This window comes from Salvelinus namaycush, chromosome 12, assembly GCF_016432855.1.
Source record: "Salvelinus namaycush isolate Seneca chromosome 12, SaNama_1.0, whole genome shotgun sequence".
Taxonomy (NCBI): domain Eukaryota; kingdom Metazoa; phylum Chordata; class Actinopteri; order Salmoniformes; family Salmonidae; genus Salvelinus; species Salvelinus namaycush.
The window spans coordinates 33,120,475-33,133,709 of record NC_052318.1 but is presented as its reverse complement, the minus strand read 5'-3'; the positions used below and the strand labels follow the sequence as shown (position 1 = coordinate 33,133,709).

The window sequence follows — 13,235 nt, the reverse complement described above, 5'->3', positions numbered from 1 at the left end:
AACAAGCTGACAAGCCATGAGTGTAAAGGAGTCAAAATGTTGTGTGAACCTCTTCCACGCTGCAGTCGTTCTCTTTGCAGAGGGTCTCCAGGAGCTGCACATCCACCTCTGGCGGGGCTTGACGGGGCTTGGCTTTGCTCTGATTGCGACGGGAGGTTCTTGTTGGGGGGCTTTGGGCTGTGCTGATGACTGATTCTGAGGGCAGGGGTTAAAAGGTTAGATTTTATAACCATTCATCTACAGAACGTATCAGACCTGTGGTAATATAACACACTGAAGGTATGTGTTATGTTAAAAAGGTAACATTCACTTTTTTAGTTGAGTAATGAGTGTGATAATATATTCATAGGGGCAGTTGACCAACACAAATGTAAGAGCATGTCTATCCGAGGGCCTGAGGCTTGCAGTAGTAGAGGGAAAGGAGTCTGTCTTACGGTAAAGTGGTTGCAGAAGGCTGGACGGGCAACGCCTGATGAAGAACTCCAGAACACACACCATCAGATGGAAGGATATGACCAGGTCATCCTCCATCTGCAGAGCCCTTCCTGCAGACAGTAGACACAACGCACATCAGGAGCAGTATCATAATACCGGCCAGTCTTAACAGCGTCGTGGGAGAAACAGACCGATGGACAGAAACCTGCTGTTTATCTCGCCAGAACTCTGAGTAGACACGGAGAGGGAAAACATAACGAGTGGAAGATGGAAACCATCTCAGAGCCCTACATCTACAAATGTGTATGTTGTTCTTCGCCTTGGAAAAAAACAATTTACAACGTTAGTGATCAACAAGTGCTGACCCACCCTTAGCCAAAAGGAACATTGTCCAGCAGCTCCGCAGGATTTCTTTCCCCCTGGAACAGAGAACATTATTGACATTACACTACATGTTGGGAGCAAACTCCCCATTATCAACATTGACCCTCATTTACTATTGGATAAATGGGACTGAGTGAAGACACGGTTTAAAAGTTAGCAATGATCAGCATTGTGGCAGGGATTATCATTCAAATTAGTGGTATTTCTGTACTTTTTATTCACTTACTTTGCTTCTGAGTCCTCTGCATAGATTTTGCTGCATGTCCTGAAGCAAGATAAGTGGTGATAAATATTGCATTTCAAATACAATGTGGGCACATAATTACATTACTAAACAGCTCAAGTTCAGGTTGTGTACTCTGAAGTTTGCATTTTTGTGAAAATCTAAAGTTGGATAACAATAAAAGCTGACAAAAGGGTCCAAAGAAACTACACTGCCATCTAGAGGTACAGCACGGTTAGACATCAAAACTAGGCATTAGGAAACATGACGTTACGATACTCCCACGCACTTCTCAAACCTCTGGTAGAGTGCCCGTGACACGTCATACTTCTTCTCCAGTCGTGTCACTGCTGAGTTCACCTTAGTGCTGATGGTGTCCAGGTTCACATCCATCTTCTTCAGCAGGCCCAGGAACTGCTTCACACTGCACACAAGAGGACACACGAAACTGCATCTAATTGTAACCAAGAATTGGAATGTGTTCACTTGGCCGAACACCTGTTATGTTTGCGTTAAGGTCTGAACTTTCAATAGGGAAACTTCGGCTGATATATGCATTCCTCATTATAACAGAGGCAGGCACGTCCACAGACAGGGCTCTACCGGAGCAGAGCACATGCCCCTTTGCCCTTCCAGTCTCCAAAGTTCCCTTTTGGGTGGTAGTACAATCCCCCCCCAAAAAATGTGTTTATATAAATGGTTTGTCATTGTTGGTGTCGTAACCCACTGCCTGCAAGTCATCGTGACGGCGTCAAGTTCACCATCCCCCACCTTGTCCGTTGGTTGATCTGTTCTGTACGGAGCTCGCACGCCCGGTTATGCCCGTTTTCCAGTCTGTCTCCCGGTATCCAAACATGCATGGCTTGAGAGATGCGGTCGCCAGGCAAGTCCCTGTAGCTAGCGAGCTAGTTTAAATATCCACAGTACTGCCACAGCAGCATAACATTTAATTAACACTTGATATACTTGATTTAGCCTACATCATCAATATCCGGCCAGTTTGTCTAATGCACGCAGCATAAAGATGCAGAAATACAGAAGAGCGGCTGCATCAACGACTCCCCGACCAAACTCCATGGTTCGTGGGAAACGAGCAGGAATAGGCTTTTGTAGGCTAAAGTTCAAGCTGTCTTTCAATGGTGCAACTGCTGTCGGCATCGAAAGATTATCCAATCTGAATAGAAGTTCTGAGGTAAGGACAACAGCAGTGAAGCCGTCAGGCAATACAGATTTACATTATTGATATAGCTACAAAGCGCATTGACGTGAATCACACTGCTGTTCACTCATTTAGCTATTTGCGCCTTACGGATTGTAGTTATGGATGGCTGTTCACAAATGTGTGTGTATTTTAACCCAATAATAGTTGAATTGAAGAAGTTTAAGCTGCCCTTCAATCCTTGTTTTTGCGACCAGGACAGCCAGTGAAAAAATGCACTCTTGTACCACCTGCATAGTGCAGATCCCCGCCTGAATTTAGTACTTACTTCAGATCCACTGCCTTCAGGATTTGAGTAAAGGTAAAACTTGCAACTTCCAAGTCTATCACAGCCACAAACAGACAAGCAGCCCAAAGCCTTTTTTGAGTGTCCTGTGTCGACAGAGAGAAGAAAAACAATGTATCGTCAGTCTGTGTGAATAGCAATGAATATAGTTGATTTCAGAAACAATGAGTTATGGTTCAGTTGTTTATTCACTATAATCTTTCCATCATCAGAGCAGACAGAAAGGGTATCGGTAGATAAAACACATTGTATAGTCTACTAGTAACTTGGAGACAATGGGTGGATACGTACAAGAACTTTGTCCACTGAGGCCTGAACTGCCTTCCATATTGTCCAAGCACGATCACACACCGCATCTGTCACCTGGAGACTTTGACACAGAGTCATAAAGTCTGCATCCTTCTCTTGGTGCCTGACGATTCAAAAAAAGAAAAAAAGTCACATTTAGATCAACCATACTTAGTTTGGAAATGGTGCACTCAGAATAGTAACAAAATCACTTTTGACAGTCATGATTTGTGAGGGGGGTAATAAGTACATGTAGTTGTTGATGTAGAATTAGTGTGTTTTGTCATTGTCTTGCTATATCCATTTTTTGACTTATAAATTAATGATATATACCCATTGATTCTTAAAGAATATAAGGTATAAATGCCTCATGAGCTTAGTTCAATTGTTGCACCCCATCAGAACCCCAAATATAAGCTTGTTTTACTCAAGTTTATAAATAACGTAAATGTAAACAAACGATATGGCCTCAAAACATGCTTAAAACTATACTACTGATATCATGGATGTTCAGTCCTTGCATCCATAGCTGTTTATGAATATGAGAGCAAATATATTTTTCTGGCCCATCCCTCATCTTTTTACCAAAACAGAGGCAAGGGGTTCCCCTTTGTTATTGTTTCAACTACGGACTCTAGCTTTAACACCATCATTCTAACACTCAATGGGAGGCCTTGTAGTTCAGACCCAAATGTTGCGGTGTCCATTCTTACTAACGTTGAACACGATTTCTGAAGTGGGAAATAATATCTATGAACCGTGATCAAATGGACTGGAGTCAATTTAGTAGGGGCTCTATGAAAGTTCTGTCCCCATTAGTTAAAGTGATGACTGTAGTGAGATGGCTATAGTAGCAAGTTAACTCGTTTGGCAAGGTGCTTAGCAGCTACTAGCTAGCTACTTGAACAAATTTGTTTTCGAATCTAACTATCTAGCCACCTAAAATGGCTAAATAGCTGGAAAATAACAGCTTGATGTTACTAAACTTAAAATGTAAACTTGTAACAAATAAGACAACGGGCATGTCACATATTCCCAAATAATAGCTAGCTAGCTACTGATTGATAACTAGTTAGCATGTTTTCCCAGCTGTTCGTCTGGACTTGTTTTCGTGGGGGGGATGTTGTTAGTAACGTTACGTTAGCTAGCTACCAAATAATTAGCAAACGATCATTTTACGGAAAGAAAATAACATTATATTGTAGTCAGTAACATAATCGGGTACGTTATATGTTAACAATTATCTTGTTAAATACGATGGCTGGACGGGCTGCTTACTTTTCAATTGATAAATCTGGATTCTCCTTGTCCGGGGAGGCGTTTTTTATGCTGGGCTTCATTTCCTTGTTCTGTGCTGTTCCAGAGTTGCGTTTTTTGGGAGGCATCTTTGTGGGTTATCAGATTATTAAAGCTAAATTATTAAATGTATCTGTTTTCTATTTTATAGCCTCTTTAAGAGTTTACTTCGTTTATATCCCAATTTGGTCCCGTACAATCCCCGGTTTTTACTTGTCAGCTCCCTGAAATCCTACTACGGATTCAGGTCTTCGATTCTCAGAAGAAAGAAACCGCGGGAAAATGTCGCATACGTGACATCCGCCAGACGTCATCTCCGCGCCAATCTGACATTCGTCTTTGGCGCCATCTGTGTGTAGGCCTACTGTACCACCAGCAGAGCAATTTATACATTGTGCCATGGACGAACTGCCTTGTATTGTGGCAAAATAAATGTCTTAGTTAAAACTACACAAAAAAAGAATGTTTAAGAGTCCCCAAACATGTTGTGCTGCTGCCATGTTGTGTTGCTGCCATGCTCTTTATGTAGTGTTGTCTCTCTTGTCATGATGTGTGTTTTGTCCTATATTTTAAATGTTTTACCCCAGTCCCCCTCCCCGCAGGAGGCCTTTTGGTAGGCCATCATTGTAAATAAGAATTTGTTCTTAACTGACTTGCCTAGTTAAATAAAGGTTACAAATAAAAAATAGATCTCTGTAGTCAAAGTTTCACCTAGCTTTACAGTCAAGAAAGAACTGCCCTCTGTGTATACCCACCACCAGCACTAAAACATGACAAAAACAGATGTCCAGTAGCCTAATATTAAAACTATATATGTTTTATTCCTTTGCACTGCTAGTCCTCTGGTGAGCTACAGATCAGAATAGAGATGAAGACCACACACAGTGATTCTCATCCAATAGCACGTCTCTTTGTTAGTGGACACTGAAACAGCCTTGCACCACTACATTTGTCCTCTCAGGAAGAAAAACATGGGGTGTAATCATTAGACCAAAACGTTTTGCAACAGAAACAATTTATTTCAAATGAAAAATGTAGCCTAACGGTTAATAGCATTGGGCCAGTAACTGAAAGGTCACTGGTTTGAATCCCTGAGCTGACTAGGTGAAAAATCTGTTGATGTGCCCTTGAGCAAGGCTGTAAGTCACTCTGGATAAGAGCGTAGAGTAAAATATTTTGCAGTAAAAACTAGTTTCTATTGGAGCAATTCCAGTAGGTCCCTCCCCGTTTCATTCTGTTAAGTTCCTAGTGAATACACCCATGGTCTCTGTGTATGCATGCTGCAGCCATGGCCTTTAGGCTATATACACACTCTAGCAAAATTGCAAATAGACAATGTAAAATGTATTTTTAAAGCATAAATAAAACTACCAATTCACATTGTCCTGAAGGACAATCTGATAATTTTTAAAACAAAGACTACTTAGAAAATGTATCTTTAAAGTGTCAGTATAGCAAATGGCAAAATGGTATCCTTCTGGCTGGCAGGGTATGATGCCTGGACAGTGACATACTTCCTTTGTCTCTTCATACAAAGTTCTGCAGGTGATGATATACTCTTCACCTCCACCAGTGAGGAAGGGTCATGCCTCTGTCCCATTTTCCCAGGCTATAGCTGTGAAATCCACCTCGGTAAGGTTGACAGTGTCTCTGTCTGTCAGGTTTACCGTGAACGGTGCCTCCATCCTCTCCGGCTCTACTCGTTCCTCTCCTCCTCCACTGTTGTTCAAGTTGTTCCCCCTCCAGGAATTTAGAGGTCGAATGGATTTCTTAAAACGCTGAATGGAGAGAGAGAAAGATTAATAATAGAGATTTTTAAACTGAATGGCATGTGACTGTTTATTTTCATAACTGATGTAACCCTTAAATTATTTGCACACTGGCAGCCTTTAACCTATCAAGAGTTTAATGTGTTCTTAGTGTGGCTTCAGTATTCAAGTCATTTCAATACAGCTTTATTTGTCCCCTTGGGGCAATTCCTATAGCCATGTAACATGGCTTGTGTAGTGACAGACAAGGGGAAAATGGGGCGGACGGTACTGACGTTTTTCAGTGTCCCAGACTCCTTGCTGATGGCCACGATGGCCCAGATGGGGATCTGCAGACAGCAGGTGGCGCCCATGCACACACCCAGTGCCTTGCCCCAGCGAGGATACACATAGGCACCATACTGCAGCGGGGTGTTGTACATCTCAATGAAGATATAGGTCAGAATGAACTGGATGCACAGGGACACAAAAACAGAGGGGCATGTGAAACAAAGGCAACAGAAATAAAAGCATCTACACTATGAAAGTTTAACAGCAACCATGGAATCAAAGCAGTGATCAAAAACTCACAGTAGCTTTGGAGAAATAGACCAACACCCAGACAGACGCAGCAAAGTGCGGCTGAGCATGCACAGACTTTTAAACAGACGTCTGTATGATAATCCAGGCAGAGCCTCTATGGTATGATCCATTCCCTCTTTCTGGCTCAGGATACTTGGTTAGTTCACTCATTTATGTTTCTATTCAACAGCTACTAAATACTTTTTTATTCAAATACACACATCAGACATACTGTGCATACATGAGGGGTGATTGAAAATAAACCCATAGAGAACACAGCCGGGGGAAAAGGGGATAGAATGTCAGTCTCTTTAAATTATTCACCACTGTCAGGGTGCAACAAAGGGTGGATTTTAGACAGAGGGATGCTTTTTCAGAGACATAATGTAAAGGTAGAGGGTCTGACTCACCAGTAGGAGAAATGGGGTGCAGAATACCCAGCATGCTTTGAAGTAGAGCAGCACTTTGCTGCACCAGGGAGGACAGAGACAGATCATGTCAATGATGTCCTGGCAAAACTGGTTCACTCCTGTGAATGTTACGGAATGCAGACACACATGCATGCTTATTAGTCAAAGAATCTGAAGACACTATTGACATACAGCAAGTGTGTGGCATGTCTGAATAGTGGTTAGTATGTTCAGTTAGTATGTGGAATGTAGCATGCAGGGTATGGAGCTAGAGTTGCATGGTGATGTGTACCATAGAAGAAGGAGATGCCAATGCACATGAAGAGGGTGATGATAATGAGGCCGAAGCTAGTGGCGAAGGAGTCGATGAGGGTGAACCAGTAAATCCCTCCCTATGGAGAGACAGACATCAGTACACACACACACACACACACACACACACACACACACACACTTCAATACAAACTCACATCAGTGATCAACAGCAGTCCCATTAGATAGAAGCCGAAACACAGCAGTCCCAGGAACAGAGACTTCTGCTTCATGTTAGCTCTGAGCTGTGGGAACTCATCCAGCACGGCCGTGGTGATGCCCTCCATGTTACCAAACTACAGAGAGAAAACAGGGCCAGAAAGACAGGGAGCGGGATGTTAGATGTATATGTTTTGTTAGTTCAAAGAGCTGGGGGTTCAATACAGAACAAGACTGTGGTTTACCAGAGTGTCGACCCCCAGCATGAAAAGCATGAGGAAGAAGAGGATGGACCAGAACACCGAGCCTGGCAGTAGAGCAAGGGCTTCTGGGTACGCCACAAATGCCAAACCAGGACCTGGAGCAAGAACAATAATGAGCTTTTTTTTGCCATAAAATAGCTTTTTAGTGCCATGATAATAACTGGATATATTGTGATTACCATGTCATAACCGTAACAGAAATGTGCTTCTACATCTGCATTGCTTGCTGTATTAGGCTGGGTTTCTGTATAGCACCTTATGACATCGGCTGATGTAAAAACGACTTTATAAATACATTTGATTGATTGATTGTTAATACAAGAGGAGTGACTGGCTCATCGAGAACTACCTGTATCTGCCACCTCGCCAACAGGCACTCCCTTCCTCCAGGCCATGTGACCCAGGATTGAGAATATGGCGAAGCCCGCAAAGAAGCTGGTGCTGCAGTTCCCTATGGTGATGACCAGACAGTCCCTGAAAGCAACACAATGTTCAATAGACTCCATTTCCCAGCATGCCTGTAGCCTCAGAGAGAACAGTAGTAGAGTAGAGTACAACTGACCTGATGACATTGTTGTCAAACTTATTGTAGGAGGCCATGGAGAGCAGCCCCCCAACACCAATCCCCAACGAATAGAAGACCTGTGAGGCAGCATCGTTCCACACCTACAAGGTGAACGGTGACAGTTAAGACATGCTGTCTACTTTGTTGGCCAGCACCAAGGGCCTTGACACTCATCATTACAGATAGACCCATACACACAAAAACAAACTAACTTGACTTTACTCTAGAGATTCTACCAGCCTGTCTCCACTAGGGGATGTAGTTTACCTGTGCACTGGCCAGCCGGCCCCAGTCAGGGGTGAGGTAGAAGGCCACACCCTGAAGTGACCCCTCCAGTGTAGCACCCCTGATGATCAAAACGATCAGCACGAAGTACGGGAACGTCGCAGTCACATAAACCACCTACAAAGTTAGCAACACCAAGCGCAAGGATGTTTGTTTTGAGGGCATGTTTGCGTAACATGAGTATGTCTGTGTTTAAAGGTGTGTGTGTGTTATATCACCTTGCCAGAGCTGCGGATGCCCTTGAGCATGCAGAAGAAGATGATGACCCAGGCAGCCAGGAGGCAGAGAGCCAGGGGCCACCTGACAGGACCAGGGTCATGGAGGCCCTTACTGTTCACCACACCCAGAACACGCTCACTGGAACACAATACACCGAGCAAACACACACACATTCACACAGAGTATTCAGACCTCTAGCCAAAACTAGTTGGATAGACCCAGCAAACAGAGACATTTTTAACAGGAGATAGATGTTACATCATATAGTAAAGTCAGCTCATCTCCTTAACGACATGAACACATACAGCACAGTGTACACACAGCACAGACTTTTTGAAGGAGAACATTTCAGGCATTTCATGGTCGTCAATATTTCAATACAGTTGAGGGCCAGCGTGACGCTAATTCCCCCACGATAAACCAATCCTAATCTGAATTCAATCATGCAAAGGACATTCAATCATTTTTAGCAAAAAACACTCTACAGTGGTGGAAGAGCCCTTACTTCCAGAAGACCTCTGAGGGGCTGAGGGCTCTGCCAGAGGAGCTGTTCACAGTGGCGTTCCCACAGAGGTAAGCATTGGCTGGGGCATCACAGGACCAGGGCAGGGGGCTCTGGAAAGAGCTGCCCAGGTAGTAGAAGGTCCAGGCTATGATCACGTTGTAGTAGAGGCACACCAGCATAGACACACAAAGCATCCCAATGCCAATGCCTATAAAGAGACACACAGGCAGATTGATGTGTGTACTCCAGATGAGTGAGCTTCTGATGTTGGAGAACATAAGATTGAGGCTAATCAGTGTTGGTGGACAATTATGGAGTGTTGGTGGACAATTATGGAGTGTTGGGAGGACAATGGGGTCATGGGGGTTTACCTTTGAGGAGGGGGCAGCACTTCCACACCGTGATTGGTCCAGCAGCTCCATACTGGCCTAGACTTAGCTCCATGAGAAAGAGGGGGACACCGGTGAAGAAGAGCATGATGAAGTAGGGGATGAGGAACACACCTGGGGACAGAGGAGGCCACAGGTCAAACAGGAAACGGGATAATACAAGAGGCGACATCCCTCATTAATTTGATTGTTATAACACTGAGCTGCTAGCCACACAGATACATGGCATGTAAGAGTATGTCCTACAAACAGCACTATGGCTATATAATCACTTACTACATCTGGAAAGCTGCCAGCCAGCAGAGGGTTTTTCTATCGCTCAACTATTGAAGTCTCAGCATGTGCTAGCTTCACATGGGGAGCTGAAGTTTGTGTACTATAGTTTTGAATGAACCATTCAGTAGACTGTCTTAAGGTGTGTTTTTCTGTGCACAGGTGTGTGTTGGCTTTCTAGCACCACTGGCTGCCTGTGATTGCGTGGCTTTGGTTTCAGCTCTCAGATGAACTCTGCAGCACAACCCACAGAGGGGAGAGGACAGTGCAGACCTGAAGGCCAAGGTAACATAATACACATCCATTTCAATACAATAATACAGCTTAATTCATACTTAGAGTTTGAGGGGCAGTGTGAAGTGTATGAGGGCTAAAAGCCAGCTTGGCTGTGGGTTACTCACCTCCTCCATTGCGGTAGCAGAGGTAGGGAAACCTCCACACATTCCCCAATCCCACACAGTAGCCGATACAGGAGAGCAGAAACTCATACTTCCCACCCCACTGCTCTCTTGGGAGAATACGTGGGTCTGGTGGGGGTGCAGGGGACGGGGGGCGGGACTCAAACTGTGGCTGGGATGAGGGATTGGTGACATCATGAGCTAAATTAAATCCATTCAGCTGTGCTGGGCTCTAGAACAGATATAACACATTCAAAACTGTCAGACAGATCCTCTATCAGAATAACCTATAACGATGTCATGCCTTAATGTTGAAAAGTTGGATTCCATGTCACAAGTAAAGTACTCCCCCTCTATTTTAACTTGTATGAGACACTGGGACTGCACATTGTTTAAGGTGAACACAGTCAGTGACAATGGTAGGCATAGCTATGGAGTCCAGGTTTACAGATATGGGTGTGGTTCACACATCAGGAAATATGACATTGTCATGCAGTCTTTGTAAACCATTGCGTGTGACCTCTAGAGCTGTGTTACTGTTGTGCCATCCAGTGCAATTGATGCAAGCACTCATTCTGCTTCCTCCCCTGCAAGGCAAACAATTTAACTCACAACAAAATAGGAACTATTGCCCCTATGTGTGTGTGTGTGTGTTGTCAGTGGACCAGTCGGCTAAACAGACAGAAAAGAGAAGAACTAAGAACACTAAGAGGACAGAGGTCAGGTGAAAAATGCAGTTCAGTTTTGAGAACTGCCATTCATTTGATTTAGGCCACTACCATCCGCCTGCCTCATCATCATCATCATGACACATTGTAAGTCATAAAAGGGGTAGAAAGAGTAGCCTACAGGTAGTTGTTATACAATGAGCTACAATAGGTTATGCAAAACAAACAATAAAATGAGAGCAATGCGATGGATTGATGTTAAGTCTGTATCAACTGAAATGTTGATAGTCTTAAAACTTTGATTATGTCTTTGAAATAAACATTGAGAGGTTTATACCCAAGGTAGTTTTATATTGGATATTTGAACCAAGCATGCCATGACTCTGAAGATGGTATATTCTGAATCAGGGAAGGATGGACAAAACCCACAGCTTTAAAAAAAATCTTTAATAGCTCTCACACAAAACGAGCCATGACAATGACAATTATATATAGAATTGTCATTGTCATGGCGCGCTTTGTGTAAGAGCTATTGAAGGTTGAACCCCCTCCAAAAACAAAATCAGATTTCCAAAAACCAAAAGCCATGGATTTTTAATCCATCCTTCCCCCGATTCAGAATATATAATTTCCATATTCATGGCACGTTGTGTAAGAGCTATTAAAGATTTTTTTTAAAGCTGTGGGTTTTGTCCATCCTTCCCTGATTCAGAATATACCATCTTCATAGTCATGGCATGCTTGGTTCATATATATTTTTTTTTTTGTTTACATCTTTCAATCTTCAATAGCCATTTCCTTTCCAAAAGTGCCCTCATGGGTGGAATGTTATTAATATATTTCATAATTCATATTATTTTTTATTTTTTATTACTGACAAGTCTGGTGTTTCTATGTCAAATAGTTTTGTTATATTTAATGATGTATATAAAAAGTAATATTGCAATGCAACTCAAAATTGAACACATTTAAACTCTTTTTTTAGGCCCATAACCATGTGTGAGGTGTATACTTTTGTTTCAAAGTAGATTTGTTTAAGACTACCAAGAATCACTCTGTGTGGCCCTGATTCAGCCCACTGCAGTAAAAGGTTAAATAGCAGGTTGGTGAGGTGGAGGAGGCGGGTGATCAAAATAAAAATGTTTAAAAACAAAAGCTGTAGATTTTTGTAGATCCTCCACCGATGCAGAATATATCATTTTCATAGTCATGGCACGCTTTGTGTTAGTGCTATTAAAGATTGAAAGCCTCCCCCAAAAAGAAAATGTAATTTGAACAAAAATAGCTGTTAATCTTTGTCCATCCTGTTCCGATTCAGAATATATCATTTTCATTATCATGGAACTTGTGTAAGAGCTATTAAAGATTAAAAGCCCCGCCCCCCAAATAAAATAAACATTTCAACAACAACAAAAAACTGTCCATCCACTCCTGATTCAGAATACACCATCTTCATAGTCATGGTATGCTTGGTTCAATAGCTATCAAGTAGAGAAAACCGAATATCCAGTACAAAACTAATTTTACTGAGGTGACAATGGTGACCTGTAGGCTTGTAGGGTGTTGCACTTTCCACTACATTGGATGTCAGAGGAATGAGGACATACGGGTTAGGTTACTTTTACAAATACAAAGAACGATGGTTCCATTCGTTTTCCATAAATTCCAAAACAATCCAATATTCACAAAGAGGTCAAATTAGACCTTTTAACGACGTTTAAAAAGTTCCTATTAACTAACAACAGGTTGTTTCCTTGCTTACCCCTTGTTGATGTGTTGATTTCTTCTCTGTAATGTTCCCAGGTGCCGTTTTTGTCTGCTCGCTCGGCATTTTCCCGGGGAGAGATTCACTTGGTTTCTTTGGATGTTCGATACATTGTTCAGATTAAAGTTAATGGTAATATATTCGTGCTTTGACGGAAATGTTCGTCAGTGATGATTGAAATCGGCACTTTTGGTAATGACCGGGAAATTACAGTACAGCGCAGGTGCAGTCGCTGAGGGGATTCGATTAATCTGGCCCGGGCGCCCGTTGGTCGTGTTTTACTCCGGGTGAAGCTTGATTGCATTCGTTTTGGAACCGAGCTGCCTCCCGGGTGTGAGCCCGTTCAAAGCCCACAGCGAAATTGGACCAAAACAAAAGTGACATAATTAAGCACGTGGAGTAACGAGTAGGATTCTGTATTTTCAGATGTAAAAATGATTGCTTTTGATAAAAACGCTTTATCCGGCTTCCCAGTTAAAATTTGTTTGAAAATTCAAACATATATTTTATGGAAAAGAGATGTATGTTTCTGGATGATGCACCATGCTGCCTTGTTGACAACA

General features: G+C 42.7%; 2 protein-coding genes across 2 annotated transcripts in view; both read right to left on the bottom strand.

The window, feature by feature from the left end:
* rb1 (retinoblastoma 1) overlaps positions 1-4,397 on the bottom strand; it is a 40,446-nt gene extending 36,049 nt beyond the window's left edge. Inside the window, exons 1-8 of the mRNA XM_039005564.1 lie at positions 4,114-4,397; positions 2,839-2,959; positions 2,530-2,633; positions 1,332-1,466; positions 1,046-1,084; positions 805-854; positions 435-545; positions 50-195 (exon numbers count right to left, since the gene is read on the bottom strand). Of these exons, the coding sequence (XP_038861492.1) occupies positions 50-195; positions 435-545; positions 805-854; positions 1,046-1,084; positions 1,332-1,466; positions 2,530-2,633; positions 2,839-2,959; positions 4,114-4,220 (813 nt within the window). The 5' untranslated portion in view covers positions 4,221-4,397. The remainder of the gene's footprint in view (positions 1-49; positions 196-434; positions 546-804; positions 855-1,045; positions 1,085-1,331; positions 1,467-2,529; positions 2,634-2,838; positions 2,960-4,113) is intronic.
* A 732-nt stretch (positions 4,398-5,129) lies between these two features.
* On the bottom strand, positions 5,130-12,860 carry slc6a7 (solute carrier family 6 member 7). Its single transcript, XM_039004720.1, has 14 exons — positions 12,670-12,860; positions 10,243-10,471; positions 9,551-9,682; positions 9,180-9,387; positions 8,674-8,812; positions 8,438-8,572; positions 8,168-8,271; positions 7,955-8,079; positions 7,588-7,700; positions 7,342-7,479; positions 7,164-7,263; positions 6,872-6,990; positions 6,176-6,349; positions 5,130-5,909 (listed from the first exon to the last, which is right to left on the bottom strand). The coding sequence occupies exons 1-14, from the start codon at positions 12,736-12,738 to the stop codon at positions 5,715-5,717; spliced, it is 1,980 nt and encodes a 659-aa protein (XP_038860648.1). The 5' UTR covers positions 12,739-12,860; the 3' UTR covers positions 5,130-5,714.
* Between the last annotated feature and the right edge of the window lie 375 nt (positions 12,861-13,235).

Bases quoted from the DNA above. Each gene is read 5' to 3' on its own strand.
- slc6a7 (XM_039004720.1), bottom strand. From the start codon at position 12,738: ATGCCGAGCGAGCAGACAAAAACGGCACCTGGGAACATTACAGAGAAG. The intron at 8,813-9,179 runs GTAAGGGCTCTT...ATTGTGTTCCAG, and splicing joins CCCTCAGAGGTCTTCTGGAA to TGAGCGTGTTCTGGGTGTGG. The intron at 5,910-6,175 runs GTCAGTACCGTC...CTCTCCATTCAG, and splicing joins AGTCTGGGACACTGAAAAAC to CGTTTTAAGAAATCCATTCG.